The 22,415-nt window shown below is 43.8% G+C and overlaps 1 protein-coding gene and 1 pseudogene across 37 annotated transcripts in view; both read right to left on the bottom strand.

Annotated features, from left to right (window-relative positions):
- APBB2 (amyloid beta precursor protein binding family B member 2) overlaps positions 1-22,415 on the bottom strand; it is a 381,591-nt gene that overhangs the window by 49,351 nt on the left and 309,825 nt on the right. For 6 of the 36 annotated variants that reach the window (XM_086406010.1, XM_086406013.1, XM_086406015.1 and 3 more), the window contains one exon: positions 20,241-20,334. The exons of the other annotated variants lie outside the window; for them this stretch is intronic. In XM_086406010.1, the coding sequence (XP_086262136.1) occupies positions 20,277-20,334 (58 nt within the window). In that variant the 3' untranslated portion in view covers positions 20,241-20,276. Of the gene's footprint in view, positions 1-20,240; positions 20,335-22,415 lie in introns of those variants that run through there. 36 annotated transcript variants of the gene reach the window in all.
- Positions 1,610-7,100, bottom strand: LOC147370771 (large ribosomal subunit protein eL8 pseudogene; annotated as a pseudogene). The gene has a single exon (XR_015165452.1). The product of XR_015165452.1 is annotated as a large ribosomal subunit protein eL8 pseudogene (transcript).

The following is a 22,415-nucleotide window of genomic DNA, read 5'->3' as shown; positions in this document are numbered from 1 at the left end:
AGAGCACTGTTTTCCAAGAGCGGTCTGTAGCTAAAGTTAGCCTCACTTGGGAACTCTTTAGAAATGTAAGATCTCAGGTCCCACCCCAGACCTACTGTATCAGAGACTTTTGAGGATGGACTCAGCTTTCTTTTTTTTTTGGTTGTGTTGGGTCTTTGTTGCTGCATGGGCTTTCTCTAGTTGTGGTGAGTGGAGGCTACTCTGCAGTAGTGGCGTGCAGCCCTCTCACTGTGGTGGCTTCTTTTGTTGCTGAGCGTGGGCTCTAGGCACGCAGGTTTCAGCTGTTGTGCCACGTGGGCTAAGTCGCTCTGCAGCACGTGGAATCTTCCTGGACCACGGATCAAACACATGTCCCTTGCTCTGGCAGGTGAATTCTTAACCACTGGACCATCAGAGAAGTCTAGGGATTCAACTTTCTTTGTATTCATAAAGATCTACAGCTGATTCTGATATGTGTTCAGGTTTGAGCATCACTAGTCTATGAGGCTACAGATTCCACCTTCTCCACTCATATAAAACATTTTTTGAGGAAAAGAGGGGAGACTATATCATTTAAGCAAGTTAAAATTTTACCTTCAAGAACACAATAATCTAATGATCAATTTTAATAGGGAGTAATCTCATTTTTAGAGTTTTGGAAAACTATGACATGTGAGATGTGTCAGGATTAACCAGAAGGAGACAGCCAAATGTTCACAGCTCAGAGTCTACTTTGATGACTTCTGAGTGCACTGATGATAAATTTAAACGAATTCATGAGTTATTAACTGAGTGGAAAATATATTTAAACACTCCTGATATAGTCAGAAGGCTAAGTCAGTAATTCCAAGCTCTGAATCATCTTAGAAGCTGAAGAAACTTCCCACAAAACAGCTAAATTACTTACCTCAAGCAAAATTTCTTATTTTCAAAGAGTGGGAGTTGGACCAAATTGGTCCAACATACTGTTTTATAATTTTAACCACCTAAGATCTTTTAACACACATTTCTCACACAAATACGAGCTACTTTGATTTGTCCCCACGCCACTTTTCTCTGTTAATCAAAGTTATACTTAGCCACTAATCATAACTTCTGATCAGCATGAGCAAACCAGTGTTGCCACTCTGAATTAATGTATTTTAATTCCTTCTAGAAGCAAAGTCCCTTACCATTTCAGTTGCCCTGTGCAGCTTATACTGCACAAATGCATAATTTTCCCTTTGTCCTCTCCCCAGCCACAAAATGCAAAGAATAAAATCTGCCTCCTAATGCTGTTATTGAGAATTAAAATTAAAAAACCCACAAAACAAGATATAATGTGATTACCACTGTTTCTGGCAGATGGTGGGCACCCAAATGTGGCTTCCTGTGATTGTGAAGTAGACTGTTAGAATCTTGAAGTGAGCTCTCTAGTGCACACTTGTGATCCCCTTTTCTGGGAAACACCACACCGCCCCAACCTATGTGGCAGCAGCAGGCCCCTGGCTGACATCTTGTATGAAGTGACCTGGCCAGTCTGACCAGGATGGTCTATGCCTGGTCTATGCTGAGTATGAGTCTCTTCCCTTAGGAATTTGTAACTGAGACACTGCACTCACACTGGCTGGAAAAGTATTGTGCAGGGTCATTTTTTTTTTTTTGAAGGAGAATCTTTTTTATTACTTTTATGCACAGAAAACTCCATAGTGCACACTCAGCCCAGCTTGGTGGCCAGCTCTTCGGCCTTCGCCTTTTCCAGCTTGGTGATGCAAGCCACTGACTTCAGCCCCAGGACGCTGCCTCCCCAGTGACGACGGATCTCATCGTATCTGTCGTTGTAATTGGTCCTGATGGCTTCCACCAGCTTAGCCAGGGCACTCTTGTCCTCCGAGTTGACTTGTGTGAAGGCTACAGTGGTGCACGTCTTCCTGTAGACCAGGCGCCCCAGCCGGGCCTTGCCCTTGATGATGCAGTAGGGAACCCCCATCTTGCGGCACAGGGCAGGCAGGAAGACCACGAGCTCGATGGGATCCACATCATGAGTGATCACCACCAGCTGAGCCTTCTTGCTCTCCACCAGGGTGGAGACAGTGTCGACCCCTGCTCGAAGGACAGGTGGCCTCTTGGTGGGGACATCGCCTTTGCCGGCGGCTTTCTTCTCAGCTCGGGCCAGCAGCCTCTGCTTCTTCTCTTGCTTTGTCTCCGGTCTGTACTTGTGGGCCAGCTTAAGCAGTTGAGTAGCTATTTGTGGGTCTAAGGCCTGGGTGAACTGGTTAATTGCAGGAGGCACTTTCAGCCGCTTATATAGAATAGCCCTTTGCTGCTGCAGCTGGATGTAGCGGGGCCATTTGACAAAGCGGGTGAGGTCCCTCTTGGGTTGGATGTCCTGTCTGAAGCCAAAATTCTTGGGCCACTTCTCGAACAGGGGGTTGACCACCTTCTTGGTCTCCTGCTTCTTCACCATGGCCGGGGCTGGGGCCACCTTCTTCCCCTTGGCCTTCTTTCCCTTCGGCATCTTGAAGGGCTGGCGTAGAGAGCAGGGTCATTTCTACCATAAGAATTAAGAAGAGAGGACGAAGCCAAGAATCGAGATGAAAGATAGATATGATCCTGACACTTCTTCAGACCCTTCTCTCTCATCTTGGTCATCTCCCTGCCTCAGAGTTTCAGAAGACAACCAAACTGTCTTTTGCTTGCGTGTGTGTGCACTCATCACAAAGTCACTTCTGACTCTTTGCGACCCATGGTCTGCAGCTCTTCAGGCTCCCCTGTCCGTGGGATTTCCCAGGCAAGAAGATGGGAGTGGGTAGCCATTTCCTCCTCCAGGGGATCTTCCCGACCCAGGGATTGAACCTGTGTCTCCTGCATCGGCAGGTGGATTCTTTACCACTGCACCACCTGGGAAGCTGTGTCTTTTGCTTAAGATCACGCGATTTGTTTTCTGTTGCTTGTAATCAACGATCTTTAGTAACCCCCCATTCTCTACAGTGATGGAACCCGCACCCTCCCATGAAGACTGAGGTCAGTTGTGACTTGGTGATGTGTGATCCCAAAAGCAATCGCTGGTGGTGAGGATGGCTGTTCGTCCGCATATGTCACTCCAGTATGTGGGAGTCAAAAAGGAAGTGGGCCCCTAGGCAAGACATACATTGTATGTTCAGACTAATTAAGAGTCAAGGATACTAGCCCATCCAAAGGCTGGTAGGAGAGATGGAGTGAAAGGGTTTTATGCTGGCGTCTGTCACCCACCAGCTATGGGATCCCGGTTAACTCATTTCACTTCCTGAGCCTCAGGGTTACTCCAGAGTTTCCTCTGAAGCATGAGACAATGATGACAACAGGAACAACAACAGCGACAGTAAATGTTTACAGTCTATTATTAAGGGCACAGCAAGGAAAACAAAAACTGCTCTTAGTATTTGAAACAGACGGGTGGTGGAAGAGCTGAAAAGCAGACAGGAGACAGAGCAGCACTCGGAATTAGCAATAGCACGAAGCGACCTACCACCTCCAGGCTGAAGGGCCCACGCAGGAGGTGGTAGAGGCTCCCAGCAGAACCACAGCCTTGCCAGCCCGGGCAGGGGTGGCTGGAGCCATGAGGAGGCACAGCCTGGAGGCAAACAGCCGGGAAAAGAACCATGGTCTCCCTTCCCCCAGCCTTCACTGCTTCCAGTGGCCAAACCCAGGTGAAGGCTAGAAACCGCCTGCAGGGTCAGAGGTCAGCAGGGGAGGCGAGGAATGGAACTGAGAGCCAAAGGACTGGGGTTCTTACTATGGATGTGCCAGACACTGTTCTCAACTCTTACCAAAAGCTCAGCAATTATATTCCAATAAAAAAAAAAGTGAATCTAAGAATATGAAAAGAATGCGTATATATGTATAACTGAGTCACTTTGCTGTACAGCAGTAATTAACAAAGCATTGTAATTCAATTATCTTCAATTAAAAAATAATTTTAAAACAACAGATTAAAAAAAAAGTGTTCCTCCTAGGTGGGACACAATGTTATTCTCTGATGAGGAAATGGATGTCAGTGAAGAGGTTATATAACTTGCACAAGAAGACCTTAACAGTTGGTGGCAGGGCTGGGATTCACATCTTTTTTTAAAAATTTTTTTAATTTTTAAACTTTACATAAGTGTATTAGTTTTGCCAAATATCAAAATGAATCCATCACAGGTATACATGTGTTCCCCGTCCTGAACCCTCCTCCCTCCTCCCTCCCCATACCATCCCTCTGGGTCGTCCCAGTGCACTAGCCCCAAGCATCCAGTATCGTGCATCGAACCTGGACTGGCATCTCATTTCTTACATGATATTTTACATGTTTCAATGCCATTCTCCCAAATCTTCCCACCCTCTCCCTCTCCCACAGAGGGGATTCACATCTTAAAGTCCATCTTCCCCCTTCCAGGGGTGTGGCAACCAAAAACAAAAGACCACATTGTTGCCAGCACTGCGCATCTGTTGAGAGGCAATGCAAATGCTTTAAGGATTTAATATTCGAACACTGCATGTATGCTGTTTATCCACAAATGAAGTTACAGGATGTTCTTGGTCGTTCTGAACACTGTGGACCTCTCTGTGCTGGGAGCCACTACAAACTCAGCCCTAAATTCTGAAACCAAGTTTTCCCACGGCACACACGGTCACAGTACTCTAGAGCAAGTCTCTGCCTCCTTTCTTCCCTCGATATTTATCAAGAAATCATCAAGTTTCAGATATAATGGATACGTATTGAGAGTATTCAATATTTGACCACTCTCTTCCCCCCGCCATTTTTTGCCTTTCCTGTGTAAAAGTTAATGCTAACCAATGACCCTGGGTCAAGCTAACTGTGTGACGGCCTAGATGGAGTACGTTCCAATAATTACCTGTGCTTTAGTCACGCTGTGCCGCGCCCATGTTTTGCTCCACCGCAGACATGACTAACAGGTCAAGGAACCCCTCAGCTGGTGGAACCCCTCAGCTGGTTTTGGTTTCCTGGTTCTTCTCCACACAGCATTTCAGACCCCTTATGTCATCAGAGACAAGAGGGCAAATAATCCCTATTTACTAACCTAGCATTAGGATCAACATTTCCTAAAAATAAGGCAAATGTCTAAAGGGACTGCTTTATGAACTAGCCTAGCATTTTAGATTCTAAAGGCAGACAAGTATGTAAAACCGCAAAAATGGGTTTGAGAAAAAATGGCTTTCATATATTTTTCTTTTTACGTTGGCATTCATTTCCTTGCCAATTACATAACTGTTTAATTTTCTTCATAGGCTTAATATTATAAAGGCTTGCTACCTATGGTATTTATTACTACTCAATATTTACTAAATACTAAAACTTATTGCATTTGTACACACTAACATATCAGGTTTTACATACTATTTTAGAAATGGAAAAATATGAGGTTGCTCTACTATGCACATCTATATCTCTAGAAAATAAAAAAAGTGCAAATGAATGCATACTACATTACCTTCAAGTTTAACTGGCAGAGAGAAAGAAAACATTCAAGTGTCTAAAAATGCAGATACCAAATCATGTTATACATCATTTTGGAGGAAGACATAGTTTCTCTGGCAATAAACTGTTCACCCGTGAAATGAAATAACTCTTCTAGGAAAGGATGATTAATTATTTAATAAACATTGTGTATTTTTAGAGTCACTAAGAAAAATAAACGGGAGGAGGTGCTCCAGGAATGTCCGTGGGCAGCATCTCTACCTGCAGCCCACCAGGCCCAGCCCTGTGGGTGCAGAGGATGGGGAGCCTAAATGAGGGACAGCGCAGAGCGGGGGCGGGGCACTCGGGCAGGTGCCCACTGGGGCAGGCCCTGCCAGGCCCTCTCTCATTTATCATCCCACACCAAGCTGCAAACAGGTTCCAAGGCCTCTGTCTCTACACAGGAGGACACTGAGGCTCAGGGTAAGTAATTCACTCGCCAAAGTCACACAGCCAAGAAGAGGCAGATCCAGGAATTAACTGGATGTGTATCAGACTCCAGAGATCCTTTCAATATACCATATAATATATGGTATATCCTTTCAATATACCATTCTGTACCACTCAGAGGGGAGACAGAAATGGGCGAGGATAAAAGAGGGGCAGAGCAGGGGAGAAAAGTGGAGTAGCAGAAGAGGTTCCCACCACCCTAATGGTCCCAAAGATATCAATATCAGACCCTCATCTCTGGAACCTGTTGTTACCTAATATGGAAAAGGGATCTTTGCAGAAATGATTAAATTGATGATCTCTTTTTAAAAACTGATTTTATTTTGGAGTATAGTCAATTAACAATGTTGTGATGGTTTCAGGTGGAGACCAAAGGGACTCAACTATACATACGCATGTATCCATTTTCCCCCACACTCCCCTCCCGTCCAGGCTGCCATGTGACATAGAGCAGAGCTGATGATCTTGACATGGGGATATTTTCCTGGATTATCTGGGTGGGTTCTAAATCTAATCACACACATCCCTACCAGGGAGAGTCAGAGGGAGATCACAAACTTAGAAGAGAAGCCTACAGAAAGAGGATGTGGAGACAGGAGTGATGGCACAGCCAAACACCACCAGCAGCCACCAGCAGCTGGAAGAGGAGGCAAGGAATGGATTCTTCCCCAGGAGCTCTGGAGACAGTGAACCTACAAACATCTTGATTTGGGCTTCATGAAACTGATGTTGAACTTCTGGTTTTCAGACTCTGAGAGAACAAATTTATATTGTTTTCAACCAGCAAGTTCATGATAATTTGTTACAGGAGCTACAGATAAACTAATACACTGGCCTGCTGAATTCAAGCCGAGAGTTCTGCTGTGTGTCCCCCTCAGCTCTGCTATCACCCAAATGCCAGGAGCTACATCTTGGGCTTTCAATTCTTTCTGAAGTTTCCTTCTCCCTTCCCCTGTGTGATTCTCAGCAGAAGTTAAAAATCGGAGTGTTCACATTAACAACTACAGGAGTAGGAAAAACCACTGGCCCAGGATTTAGAATTCATGGTTTCAGATATAGCTCAATCACTTTTTTTTTTTTTGGTGCAATAGTAAGCAAGTCATGTACAAGGTCTGGGTCTCACTTTTCTCATCTGTTAAAGGCATAATATTATGTCCTTTGGTCCTTGAAAAGATTAAAGGAGATAGTGTACACAGATCCTCAGTAGACTATCAAGCATTATATTAAAACATGGAGAGAGTTCTGATTATTCTCTCTTCTCGCCTTCATACAATTTATGATCATTTTTAAGAACCTAACATAAGGCCAGCATCATGCTGAGTTACACATAAGGAAGACTAAAACATGTGCTAGTTATCTGGGAATTTATAATCTAACTGGGGAGGGGCACACATTTACATTAAGTAACTACACAGGGTTGAAAGATGAAGTGTCATTTAAGATCTACATGACTAGAGAGATCAAAGAGATCATAGGGCACTGCAGTGATATGAATATATCCAGTCCCTTTCCTAGGGAAGTAAATCTCCCCATCTCCTGAAGTCACACTTGGACATGTAACTTGCTTTGGCCAGAGAAGTGTGAGAAAAAGTGTTAAGTGTTGTTCCTAGGCAGAAGTTTTAAGAGTCAGTGCATTTTTTCCTCCTAACACTATGGCTGGCAAAACTCTAAACCGTGGCACTCCCTTCTGCCTTGGACACAGAATAAGGAGGTACTACAAGGAGCAGTACCTCCAGCCAACATGGCACGGACATTTAGTAGAATGAGGACTGTCCTAAGCCACTGGTCTTGATTGTTACTGAAGTATAACCTAGACAGTGCTGACTGATACAAATGGTGACAAAAAGACTAACAGAAGAGGTGGGACCTGGACGTGCCATATACTTAGTATATGATAGTTTGCTATCTTGATAGCTCTACTACAAAGTGCTTCATGGGACTGAAGAACTCATCTAATTACTTGCTATTACTATTCCATTTAGTATCACGCATGAAAGCAGGAACCATGAAGCGCTTGTTCATAGTTATATCGTTGGTGCCAAGCACAGTGGCTGACACATATTGGGGACTTAATATATGGGTGTCTAATAAGTTCCCAGAGAGGTAGATGGGACCACACAGGAGAGGAAGAAGGAGGGAGAAAAGATATCCCACAGTCTGCAACTTCAAGGCGGGCACAAGGACGATGTGGCCTTGGGCATAAAGCAAGCCACCCTGACAGATCATTTAAAGATGCACAGGTACAATTATGGTTAAATTACAAAGTTAAAAAAACAAAACTCGGTGCCCCTTCTGGATGATGACAAACTCTCCTCCTGCCCTGGTTAACATACTTCTTTGCTATAATCTATTCTAATAGTATGAGTCCAAGGCCTATGGCAATGATTAACAACATGATGATTAAAAGTGACTCAAGATTCAAAGACTTAAGATATACACCTCTTTTTTTAAAAGAGAGGCACTCTAATTTGTTCAGTATAGACATATTAAAACCTTATCTTTTATTTAAAAAAATTTCCCTCCCTTTTATTTCAACCTTTGACTTAACGAATTTAATGAATAGGATTAGGTTTTATCTTTTTTAATAAATATCTTCTACAGTTTCTTCTAAGTTAAAAAAAAAAAAAAACAAACCCAAAGCAACTCTTAAGCTGGAAGCTATACAGAGATAAATCAAAATATTTCCTCTAGACAATAAAGGGGCTCACCCATTACTCTAGGCCACCGACTCTATGGAGGAAATATATTAAGAAATTCCACACCATCCATTAGATGTAATGTTTTTAGTAACTGCTGCTTATCTTTGTAATGAGATCCCTGGTGGAGAAAACTAGCCTTGTGAGCAAGTACCTTGAGGGCTGAGGTGGCTTCTGTGACACTATTATTCTCTAATTCATGCAGAAAGCAAGTATCATTTGGACTGGTCAATAAATATTCATTGTCTACAAAGATATATTTTTTAATTTGTTGTTCTCATAGCCACCCAGGGATTGTACAGGGGGAAAAAAATTTCCCTCAAAATACTCCTCATTGCAGAATCCACAGCATTTACCAACTACTGAATAATAGGGAAATCAGGAAAAAATCTGTATTTTAAACACTCTATTGGTTAATGGGACATTACAGCTGGACTCTATTTACTTATTAAAATTTATATCCATTTGCTTTCCAAAAGAATAAAGTGGTTTACAACAGAAGACACATATTCTAGCAGGCTCTTAAATTAGAATAAGATTTAAAACCAAATGGAAGAAGGAAGTGATTCTATAAATCGGTTAGGCTAAATATTAATTTGAACTACATCCAACCATCTCAGATCCTCGAAAAAGGCAGTCATATGGTTCAGTGTAATATTACTGCAACTGAGAGTTTGCTTTAACTTGAAACTTCCTGGCAAAGAGAGAAACATGACAAATTATGCAATTTGCACCATAAACCAAATTCTTTTAAAATTTATTTAATTGGAGGCTAATTACGTTACAATATTGTGGTGGTTTTTGCCATACACTGACATGAATCAGCCACAGGTGTACATGTGTCCCCCATCCCGAACCCCCCTCCCACCTCCCTCCCCATCCCATCCCTCTGGGTTGTCCCAGTGCACCGGCTTTGAGTGCCCTGGTTAACTAAATTCTTTAAGGAGAATCCACTGACTGCACCAAAAGCTGTGCTTCTGACAATACCACACTTCTCAGTGCAGGCATGGGGAGTAGAGTGCTAGGCAAATGAAAATCTAAAACAGAGATCTGTGATGACAGACTGTGATAGAGAGTCATCATTCAGAGTCTCTCAATCAGTGCACTGCAGTGTTTTCTAATCTGGTGGGCCCCAGAAATGCCACTGATTCCCTGAAGTTCGTTGGTAGGAAGCAAATAATGTGTTTTACGCTCACAGAGTGTTAAGCTCAGGACAGCTTGGGAAGCCCAATGGTTCAATGGTAAAGAATCTGTCTACCAATGCAGGACATGCAGGAGACATGGGGAAGATCTGGAGAAGGAAATGGCAACCTACTCCAGTATTCTTGCCTAGAGAATCCCATGGACAGAGGAGCCTGGTGGGCTACAGCTCATGGGGTCATAAAGAGTCAGACATAACTGAGCATGCACAGAGGAGAGCTTAGAGCCTTAAACAGGTAAGCTGTGTATTCTGGGCTCTCTGAGAATAAGATGTTTCCCCAAATTATTTGTTTATGCAATCTTTTTAAATTTAAACACCAGGTATTAGGCTGGTAGAGTGGTCAGTTCAAGGACTTTTTGGAAAAGGTAACCAAAGATCAGTGTAATTCAGACCATAATCAATTAGGGTAAAAGCAGCATTCAAAAAGTTAAATAGAGTGTAGCAAAGAAAAAAAAAAATCAAGGAACAGAACACACTGCAAAGATAAGTATTGTTGTGTGCAATTTTTGTGTGAATAAAGGGAAGGCAGGGAGGGGAAAAACTAGATCGTGTCATAAACTATGTTTCTTACGGGTTAGGACAAAATAGCTTGAAAGCCAATGACACAAAAAACAGATGGCTACAAAGAATGTGGGGGCTCACACAGCAAATAAAAAAAAATCTAATTCTCCTTGCAAAATTTATTTTCATGTGAGTGAACACACACAGACATAATCATCAAGTTAAATAAGGCTCCCTTCAGAGATGCTGGGATTTAAGTTCCCATTGGGTTGGGTTATGCCCTGGAGGAGGGAATGGCCGGTTCAATCCAAGGAAACATAAAGGCTACATGAGGAGAAAGTGGGCAAGCGGGAAAGGACAGCAGATAAGGGAAGGGAAGTGCAGGGCGAGGGCACAATTCAGCGTAGCTGGACCTGTGCACTTGGCCACCATGCCGGGGGGAGGGACAGAATCCTTAGCGCCTGACCACTCCCTACATGTTGGTGGGGGCAGTAAGTTGTTGGCTGTGCAGCTGATTAGACAGCAGAGCCATGAACCACAGTGGACTGAGGGCAAACGTGACCTGGCTATAGGTTGGCCAAGGAGGCGCTATGCACACACCGCTATCTACAGCCTCATGGTTTGCAGGAAGGAGAGAAGCTTCTTTCATAAGGTGGATGAATTCACTAGAACTCAGACAGATGCTTACAGATTTAGGAATGACTGGTGCTCTCTCATCATTATCCCAATCCCCATTCCAGTTGTGTTCAAACACTGAAGGGTGGGAGGGCTGCTGACGGATCAGGGCCAGGGAGAATCAGATACTTTCAGTCTGAGCCAAATACCTATTGCACAGCTTTGGTAATCAAACAACTGGTGCCGTCTGTAAAATTCCTGCACAGCTGACCCCGCCCCACAGGCTGTCATTCCCTATGCAGTCTGTCTCCTGGGACTCACCTGCTTTCAGTGCCTTTGTAGAAACATTTGGTTCTACTGGGCTAATAACTGAGACTTAGATTTTTCTGGCTTTGTTTCCAATAAATTTATACATAGGAGTACTCCCTTAGGGGGGTGCCAAGAAAAGATTTAGGGATAAAGAGGCAGGGGCCACAATTTTCCAGCCACAAAGGGACCCTCCACTCTACCATGACCTGCCCTGCTCTTAGCTGGGTGGTCCAGGATCCGGGGCCTGGGTGCCTGAGTCCTGCCCGAATGTGGATCTCTAATGGGCCAGGGTGCTCTGTGCATGAAAAGAGGAGCCCTTGAAAATGCAGCTGGAGCCACTCATCCAAAGAGGCAGACTTGGCAAGACAGGGCCTAGAGAAGCAACTATAAGCGCAAGGCACTGCCTTCAGAGAATGGTGGCCTTCTGTGCATGGCCAGTCCCCTGCCCCAGTACCTGACTGCTCTGTTTGCCAGCAAGCCCTGAACTCAGCCTCCTGCAACCCTGGGCTCCTGCAGAGGCTGTAATTTTGCACCCCTACCCCACCTATTCCACCCCAGTATTTTCAGACCCTTCTTCCCCTTTGGCATGTTTCTGGTGTGAAATACCAGGCAAAATAACAGACTTTCCTAGGTTTTCTTTTTCTTACTCCCCACTCCCTCCCCATTCCACTCAACTTTGCTGGATATGTGAATGGTGCCAGATGAACCTGTCACTGCCTCTGTGTTCCTTTATTTATAATCCAAATGATTCTTCCTGGGTTTCTCAAGATTTACCCTTTCCACTAAAAATGAACTCTTTGGCTCATGTATTTTTATTTGGCCCAAGTCTAATCTGGAGAAGGCAATGGCACCCCACTCCAGTACTCTTGCCTGGAAAATCCCATGGACGGAGGAGCCTGGTAGGCTACAGTCCATGGGGTTGCAAAGAGTCGGACACAACTGAGCGACTTCACTTTCACTTTCTAATCTGGTACTTCTAATCTCTGACCACTGAAACCATGCCTGCCTGACTCTGCTCCCAGGACTTTATCTTCAGAAACGAGTCCTTGTTTGAGGACCCTGACTTCAATTTCTTAATTCTTATTTTTTATTTCCTTCCTTCTCTTCCTTTTTCTAAAGAGTAGTTCCAAGAGCACTCTTTGGGAACTGCCTGGAAAAGAAGACTCCCAGTTGAAGGTATAATAAAGCAACAGGAGACGCAGTGCTGGAGCCCACAGGTGCTGCTAAGAGGAAAAGCAGCAAACATATTAATAAAGAAGGGAGCATAACTCGGTTGTCCTCTTGCCGAAGGAGAGAGGCAAGCAAACTGGAGAAGAGAAGCATGGACCCCAGTGGCAGCTGGTATGACTCATGCCAACCCAGGCATGAACATGCCTTCATGCCAGAAGGAAGGGTGGAAGTCATGGAGACCAAGTGACTGGACTGAACTTTCATTACAAGATAATTTTTACAAATTCTCACCTTTCTCTATTAAAAAAATAACTCTCACATATGCAATTCATTGCCAGGCTTTAATTCACAGCTGTGATATGTAAGCATCAAGTCTAGTTTAATAAGAGGGTTAGGGACACACTAAGCCACTTGGTTGTGGCAGAGGGCCAGGAGATTCTAAACATTAGTATTAGCCCTTGAAGAGTCATCATCTCATCAAGTCAAGACTCACAAGGAACCAATAACAGAAGAGTTTTAGATATTTAAAGTCAAAGACAAAATCATGCCAACATCCTATGTTTTAAAGTTTCTACTGATTTTTATAATCTGTTATGATTGACCCAGGGTAATACTTTAAGGAAATATTGTTATTCAGTTGCTAAGTCATGTCTGACTCTTTATGACCCAATGGACTGTTGCAGGCCAGGTCTCCCTGTCCTTTAGCATCTCCCAGAGCTTGCTCAAACTCATGTCCATTGAGTTGGTGATGCCATCCAACCATCTCATTCTCTGTCACCCCCTTTTCCTTCTGTCCTCAATCTTTCCCAGCATCAGGGTATTTTCCAGTGAGTTGGTTCTTTGCATCAAGTGGCCAAAATATTGGAGCTTCAGCTTCAGCATCGGTCCTTCCAATGAGTATTCAGAGTTGATTTCCTTTAGGATTCATTGGTTTGATCTCCTTGCTGTTCAAGGGACTCTCAAGAGTCTTCTCCTGCACTACAATTCCAAAGCATCAATTCTTTGGCACTCAATCTTCTTTATGGTCCAACTCTCACATCTGTACATGACTACTGGAAAATATTACATCCTCAGTAAAAGTACTGCCCCTGGGGACAATGCCTGGCAGTCCTATGAAGGCACCTCCACATCTCTGCCATTCCAGCAATGATCCCCACTGCAGATGGACAGGCTAGGATGCTAAGTGCCCCCAGTACCAGTGCGAGGGAAGAACATGATTATTATGAAATTGCAAACAGTGGGATTCCTACTCCAGTATTCCTTCTCTTGATCACCTTAGCTCTCAAAATCTTGACATAATTATATACAGTGAGACACTTTTGAATTCCACCTAATGTCCTCAAATTTGTCTTCTCCAGTGACCAACTATACACTGTGATATTATAATATAATAAGAAATATATATTAGTTTTTGTCCTGCCACAAAACTCCTAAAACCCTTGTAATTTCCTGAGTGGTAGGAGTGCCTTTTGTAATAATAGTTGGTCTTAGTCCCTGGTTTCTGACACAAGAGCTTGTAAAACCCTTGAAACATGCAGAGTGACAAGCAGATCTTTCTGTACACGAATGAGATGTCTGGAGGTCCCCTACATAGCTTCAGGATGGAGGCTGGTCCCAGAAAAACCACACTGTGATTAAAGGGTAGAGATTTACAGTTTTACCCCAACTTCCAGGGAGGTGAGAGGGCCTGGAGATCGAGCTAATCACCAAAAGCCCATGATTTCATCAATCAGCCTGAGTAAGGCAACCTCCATAAAACTCCTGAACAATCGGGTCGGGATAATTTTGGGGGTTGGGGGTGAACACATCCAGGTGCCAGGACAGTGATATACCCACAAACTCCATGGGGACAGAAGCCCATAACCCTTTTGAATCTCACCCTATATACTTCTTCTGGCTGTTTATTTGTATCCATTATAGGAAAATGGTAACAGTAAGTAAAATGTTTTCCTGAGTTCTGTAAACTATTCTAACAAATCACTGAACCAATGGAGAAACCTCCCTGGGAGCCTCTGATTTACAGCTGCTCTGGCAGATGTGGGGGTGGCCTGGACTTGTGACTGAAGTGGGGGCAGTCTTGTGGGGACTGAGCCTTCAGCCTGGGGGTCTGGGCTAACTCCTGATAGTGTTGGAATTGAGTTACATTGCAGGACACTTAGTTACTGTTGGCAGAGACCTGGAGAGTTGTTTGGTGTGGAACACGGACACGTTTGCTGTCAGAAGTGATTCTGTGAGTAGAAATGAATCATTTGTTGTTGTTCAGTTGCCCAGTCGTATCTGACTTTGCAACCCCATGGACTGAGCACACCAGGCTTCCCTGTCCTTCACCATCTCCTGGTGCTTACTTAAACTCATGTCCATTGAGTCAGCGATGTCATCCAACCATCTCGTCCTCTGTCGTCCCCTTCTCCTCCTGCCTTCAGTCTTTCCCAGTTTCAAGGTCTTTTCTAATGAGTCAGCTCTTTGCATCAGGCAGCCAAAGTATTGGAGCTTCTGTTTCAGCATCAAGTCCTTCTAATGAATATGCAGGAGTGATTTCCTTGATTGATTGATGAATTCAGGATTGACTGGTTGGATTTCCTTATAGTCCAAGGGACTCTCAAGACTCTTCTCCAACACAACAGTTCATAAGCATCAATTCTTTGGTGTTCAGCCTTCTTTATGGTCCAACTCTCATATCCATACATGACTACTGGAAAAACGATAGCTTTGACTATACAGACCGTCATTGGTGAAGTAATGTCTCTGCTTTTGTAATATTCTGTCTAGGTTTGTCATAGCTTTTCTTCCAAGGAGCAAGTGTCTTAATTTTATGGCTGCAGTGATTTTGGAGCCCAAGAAAATAAAGGAGTTGCATTATACCCTCAATCATTGTATCCACCGTGAAGCCCAAAATCTGAGATGATTACATTTAAGTGTAAGAGTTTGAGGTGATGATTTGTGTATGAAAGCAGTGACTGCTTATTCATCTGTGGTAACATAAGGCTTTTAGCGGCTTATCAAACAATCATTTTTTAAGTACATACAACAGTCCAATAACTGAGTGACACTCTGGGTTACAACAGTTACGTTTCCTGCTAAGACGTGAATCCAGGTTGGTGTGGGTCGTTAGGCTACGTCATCACTGATACTATACTGCCTTCTGGTTTTGGAAGGCTCCAGTGTTCCAAGAAGATTGTGGCACTTTGCAGACTGACAGTGAATCACTGGAGCCTAGCATAACGGATCACCCCTCTGCTGCATCCAGAAACGGCCATCCCTCATCTGACTTGGGAGTCAGGGGAAGTGTGAGAGATGGAAGTTGCTCAGGGATCATCATCACAATTTTTTGCTTCCTTTTGACATGACAGCCTCAAGCCCCTACATTTCACTGCCTGGTGCTGAAACATGCTTATGAGAAACAGTGGACCAGTTATCAAAACAGAAGATGCATTTCTCAGAAGAAATTGTTGTCTTTCATACATCCACCAACAGGGACAGCAACACCAAGATGGATCGGCTTGCAAACACCCTCCACATACTCCTCTGAGGGACCTCTTAGACAATCACTTACTGTGTCTTTCCGTAAAGGTTATTCTAGACTGAAAGTATTAGCTAGCATCCTGGCATGATTAATAGAAGGCAAGGAGGCCACTTTCATAGAGATAAAATACAACCAAGGTGTAAGTCGGCAGAATGGTCAAGTAAATCCCGATGCCTCTGCTTACTCTGTGTCTGCATTAAAAAGAAATTAACTCTAGAGGTCAAGATAATACTGGAGCAAAGGGAGAGAATTACTGCTGTCTCCCTGAAGACTTTTCTCCCTGAGGCAAGACAGCATATACCTTAGATTAAACTTTTATCAGCAGATCTTGCAATTCCATCAATCTTTCATTACGGGCTGGCTCAGAGAACCCTCTGACTACTTGTCATTAGGAGGCTTTCCATCCTCCCCGTGAGGACCCGCCTCCCTCCATCACCCCTAGGAAAAGAAACAATGGCAAAGTGAAAATAGAGGTAACTTTCTGATTAGCTCAGAAACCAAGAGGCCCATTATTTCTAAAATCCTAAAACAGAACTGCCCTTTATCACTGACAACTTCTACCAATTTAGAAAGGATGTTTCCTTGGCACCCACAGTGTGCAAGGCTGGACAGAAAGAATAGCTGCACTCAACTTGGTCGCCTGAAAGCCCTCTTCTTGGCAGACACGCCTTCCACACCGCCTCCTGCAGTCAGGGCTAATTCAATTTAAGGGTCAACAACAGAGAGTAGAGGCAGGAGACCGGAACCATGTCAGTTATTGGAACAGAGAGAGAAGATCATATAAAGAATGGTAACTACAAAATGAAAGGGGAATAGGAAGAAGCTATCATGAAGGCAGCCACTGCAAGAGGGGGCTGTGACCTGGAGGGTGGAGAGAGCAGAGGGCAGAGGTTGGAACTAGTAAAACCCACAAGTTTGGAGAAGCCCCATGGAGCAAAACCTCTGACACGGAGGAGGTGGTATGCTGGGCTGGTGTCTCTAGACTTGAAGCAGGACCAGGGACCTGGACCTTTAAAGGGGGTGCCTAAGCCAGTTGTGCTGGTGGTTCTGCATTTCTGTATTGGGAAAACTGTGTCATAACTGATGCACAGAGATAAAAATCCTGTTCCAGGATGAAGCTCACCGCAGGAAGTAAGTCCCTCCCTCCCTCCAGCCACACAGTCCCGTCAAGTCTGAACCTAACGTAACAGCAGCAAACCAGAGAAGCAGAAGTGTGGTCTGCAGAGTCCTGGCTCCAGCCTCACAAAGCAAGCAGAGAACAGTGGGTTTGGAGCTCAGGGACAGCGGCCCAATAACTGGCATAGGAAGCAATAGGTCACAGGCTGGGAACACGGAGGTGATTCGTTTCCAGACTGTCAGAAGCCCGCTTGTTTCACCTCTTCTTTGGTGATAGTGGTATTGACTTGGCAACTGTTGGCCCAGCTAGGGACTCCATTTCCCAGAATCCTTTGTAGTGGCATGGGGCCAAAGGGATGTGACGAGAATGTGGGCGTAACACGATGTGCGAGGGTTCCAGGTCGCCGTCAACTTAAGAGACAAGTCCCTTGGCCAGTCAGACTAGGAAGACACCGGACAGCAGAACAGGACTTCCTGTTTCCACAGACTTCCTTCAGAAGTCACAATGACTGCCTGATTCAATAATGATGAATGCATTATTACCTTCAACACTCTTTCTGTAAAGAACCAGGCCATATTGGGCCACCGCATTTGCGTCTCATATTGTTTTTTAACCTTTCCTTTTTAAAATAATCCGTTAAAGATGGAAAGACACTTTTAGCTCGGGGGCCTCTACTGTTAATTCACACCCCTGGTTTTATCTCATTAAGGAAAGGGACCAGGCCTAGATTGTGGAGTTCTTGGTCTCCCTGCTGACCCCAGGTTACTTTGGCCCGTCCATATGTCTTGTCAGGATTAAGGGAGGAGCTCTCCTTGGACAGAGGACAGTTCCCAGGAGCCTGTCTTTGCCTAGTTAGCTGGGTCACTTAAGGCAAATCACACTCTCTGACCTCAGCTAATCCCTGAAATAAAAGGGTTTAGAGACATTGGCTACTCAGCCATCTTTTACATTTAAAAGCCTGTAAGTTACAGTTTGACATATTTTAACTAGTTTACAGTCAGGATGCCCTATGCATCAGCCCCCATCCCAAGTCCCGAAATTAAGTAGCATTTTTCACAAGAATCAACACAAAACAACACTGGCAGGAAAACAAAAGCATGAACTCTGTGTGGTGAGACTTCTAAAGCAACGTAAACCAGGAGCTTGGTGGATAAAACCAGTTGGGAATATCCCAAGAGAAGAGAAAATGAGAAAAAAAAAAATTACTCAGTGCACTTGAGACTTACTATGTTATTTAGATAAAAGTTCCCCGAGATCTTAACTAAATCAGTTAAGCCCAAGATAAACATTTGAAAACTTATGAATAATCTATCACAAGGTAAAAATTGTTCATCAAAAAGAGAAAAAGAGATGCATAAAACACGTTCTCAGAAGAGACGCTCTGCTATACAAACTATAAGCACAAACAGTATCTCAGGGCCAAGATTCAACCTGCAGAAGAAAGCGCTTTTAAAAAGTACTTGTGCACAATGGCTGTGAGGGTTGCTGTTAATTAGGAAGGAATTTTATTTCCTTAGAGCAGGCCCAGTGGGGGTCTCCACTTATAATGGTTATTTATTACAAGGAATTCCAATTCTTTCTAAAGACAAAATAGCAACCTAGTATTGCCACTAATTTAAATTAACAAGTTTATTGACCAGAGCAGTATTTCCTAAAGTGTGTTCCATGTGATCACATTTACATGAAGAAAAGAGTTCTAGTCCACATCAGCACAGGAGAACCTGTGAGAGGGTCCGGAGCAAAGGGGCTTGTTACACTTGGTTTAACACACTCTTCCAACTGACCCTAGAGCTTCTTTTCCCCCCTCATTTTAAGGGAAGTCTATGAGCATCTGACCTGATTAGTGCTCCATGCTACACTGACCTGGAAAATCCCACTTATGGGGTCTGAAACCCTGCAACTATACCACTTTCCTTTCTCATGGGAAACAAACCGGAATAGCAGACTATTGGCAACACCCAGAGGATCTGTGCGCCCCTTCCTAGACCTGCCACAAGAGGCAGAGAGAGTCCCTCTCTCAAGTCTCCTGTGTTCAGAAGTCGTGTCTCCTTGCTGCTGATACCTCTTTACAAGAATGAGGAGCGTGCTTTCTCCCAGGGCCCAGTGAGTAAACAAGAGAGCTGTGGCCAGGATTGGCAGAGCCCCTGAAATTGTTGTAAAGTCCCTCCCAACCCATCCTTGGAAGAGAAGCCTGTAGGTCCACAGAAACAAGATGCGAGGTGCCACTGTGGTCGCCTGCTCCAGTCCCTGGAGGCAAAATGCCAGCTCTACAACTCAGTGCCACCGGCACACACGATAGCCTCCCACAGGAGTGGGTCAATCTGAGTGCTCCCTGGGGCTGCAGTTCCAATTCTGATTGGAAATGCAGGGCTCTTTACGAAACCCCTTTCCCCACTCTGCGCCTCTGGGAGCCTTAACATTTACTTCACTGTGATCAAAAAGAACGAAAAGTACAGAACAGTCAAGAAAGAGGAGGGTGGCCTCCCTTTGCCTAGTAATCATGCTTCCCGGGTGATACCAGTGGCAAAGAATCTGCCTGCCAATACAGGAGATATAAAGAGGTATGGGTTCAATCCCTGGGTCAGGAAGATCCCCTGGAGAAGGAAATGGCAACCCACTCCAGTATTCTTGCCTGGGAAATACCATGGACAAAGGAGTCTGGTGGGCTATAGTCCATGGGGTAGCAAAGAATTGGACATGACTGAGTGAGCATACGGCAGCATAATGCAAATGGACTCTAAGAAGCACCATAATTAAGGCTGGCGTTGAGTCTCAAGAACAAGACAAAAACTTCAGTTCTGTCCAGCAACCACTGACACCCCACAGGGAATCAGCCTCTGGCGCCAAGGAGACTTCTTAGCTAATCATAATAAGAGGCTTCTCTGAATCAACCTGGGGGATTAGTAGGGGGTGTCACAGCTGGATCACCTCCCTATCCAAAGTAAACTTCCTCCATAAGGAATTTCTGCAGAACAAACCAAACCCACTTGAAAACCTTAAGAAAATGCTAAACCCCAAATAACTTTATAAATTCTGAAATTACATGGCTCAGTGAAGCACTCAGAATTTCACGAGAATCTGCCCTTCATGCCTCTGGTATACATACTTTTCATATTCATTTTAACCACATCAAGAAATCCCCTAAGAGATTCCATTTTCTCAGCAAGGGAAGTTACAAAAGAGAATTCGAAATGGACTTGTTTTTGCAAGCAAAATCAAACACTTTTATGTTTTATTCATGCAAAGTGTAAGTCCCTTCGCAGCATTACAAATTGAATTTGCTCTTGTAAATTGCTGTAAAGGAAAAAAAGAAAAAAGGAATCAAAAGCAAAACCAAGTATCTTTAAAAAAAAAAAAATCAGGAATACAAAGGTCCCTTCTTTCAGAGAATGAAAACTGCACTGGGGAGAAACTGAAACTTTCACTGACAGACATTTTTAATTTACTGCTTCCAGAAGCAGCCCAGCTCAAGGGCCCCCAGCCAATGCAGGAGCTTCCTGAGGTCCTGAAAGCTAATGTGGAACCCTCCGTGTATTTCTAAATTACACTTACCTGCTAACATTGAGTAAGAACAAGAAGGGGTTTAAAAAACACAAGTAACCCAGTGCACATTTCAGAAACATAACCAAGGCAAGGTAACCTGACTTATACTGATATCATTGGGTGCAGTGGCTGCTAAGTGGGGTGCAGTGGAGGGGTGGGTAGTTCTTTCCACTCTGTAGGACAACTGAACACAGCCTCTAGAACGGCCTCTGGTCCTCTGTTACCAAATGATAAACTGTACTCAAAACCTCCCTGAGGTCTGATCCCTCCCTCATCCTCTGTTTGAAAGGAAACCATGTAATTAGCTGTCTCTCCAAGTGGATGTTGCTTTAACAAATCAAAGCTAACATGCATTAAGCATTTTCTATATCCCCATCACCCTGCCAATTACTATACATACACACAGGCATAAACATACACATGCTTCGTGGTCCTTGTTATCATCCCCATTTCACACATAAGGGAAACTGAGCTCAGGGCTTGAATAATTTTGTCCACTGGAATTTGAATCATATTTTTCACCCTGAATGGAGAGCATTTGGCCTTACTTTAAAGAACTGGGGTGACCTGAAAACCTCATTGATGAAATCCACTCACAAGCTAACCTTAAGAAAACACAACCCCATCCAGTTGGACATGCATATACTGATCTTCACCTCGGCTCCCGTCTTAAAAACAAACATGGAGGATAGGAAGGAGGGAAGGATCAAGCATCTTACACTCTTCCATCAAGGCTAAATGTTTTAAAATATGTACAGACATCATCATGTCTTTTCCTTTAATTTCAGCGCTCCAGCTCTCCCACGCAAGTGAATGACAGGTGCAGATGCATAAGCTAGCTACTTACTCCCTTCAAAGCACCTGGTACAGCTGTCACTGTTCATCACTGTTACAAAAGCTCAGAGATACAGCTGTGCTCCCAGGGAGGTTTATCCAATCAGCCATCAAAGGACACTCCACCTCTCTCTTTTGCAACCATTTCTACGTCTGGTTCCAGCAAAAATGCTTGTTCTTTGATGAATGCTTATCCATTTTCCTTTCAGGCTTAGCATTTGGAACTGAATCAAAACACTATTGAATTTGCTACTGCCCGAGGCTGGGTGAAGCCAAGGCTGAACCCCCTAGAGGACCACACAACCCAATAAACCAGAAAACCCAGGAATGGAGTCACAGGCTCGAGAGAGCCATCTCTGTCATCTGGGATTTCACCAGCTTCCGCAATGCTCTTGTCCATTTTCAACAAAGTAATAAATCATACTACAGCTCGTCCCTAAATGCTAGGAGATCTTTGGGCACCTTGAGAGTTGCCAAAGATTAATTATAATTCAAGAGTTAGATGCATTTCATGCAGCCCGATTACTTAAAAAAGTATCAAATTCTGATGTCTGTGATACCTGCCACTTTATTACTTAGAACATGTACTTGAAAACCAGAACTTCCCTGTTTCCAGTCACTCTGGAGACCAAAAAGATTCACAACACATCTAAGTAAGAAGTACTTGCTGGAAATGACATTCAGTAGAATTTCGAAAAATACACACTGAATGGAATGTTGGTAGGACCTGACATTTCAAATGTTAAAAATGTTCAGCCAACTTCAAACTCCAGAAGTTCCTGATGAGCATGGGTTAATGACCTAAAGCTCGTGATCAACAAGGTTCTACTGTATAGCTATATTTGATATCCTGTGATAAATCATAGTGGAAACGAATATGAAAAAGAATATATATATATACACACACACGTGTAACTGAATCACTCTGCTGTATAGCAGAAATTAACACATCATTATAAATCAACCATACTTCAATAAAATAATTAAAAAAAATAAAG

The sequence above is a fragment of the Bos grunniens genome, chromosome 6 (genome assembly GCF_055505025.1).
Source record: "Bos grunniens cultivar Pamir isolate PY7600 chromosome 6, Bosgru_T2T1.0, whole genome shotgun sequence".
In the NCBI taxonomy this organism is placed as follows: Eukaryota; Metazoa; Chordata; class Mammalia; order Artiodactyla; family Bovidae; genus Bos; species Bos grunniens.
The sequence above is the reverse complement of the archived record's forward strand: the minus strand, read 5'-3'. Positions and strand labels throughout refer to the sequence as shown.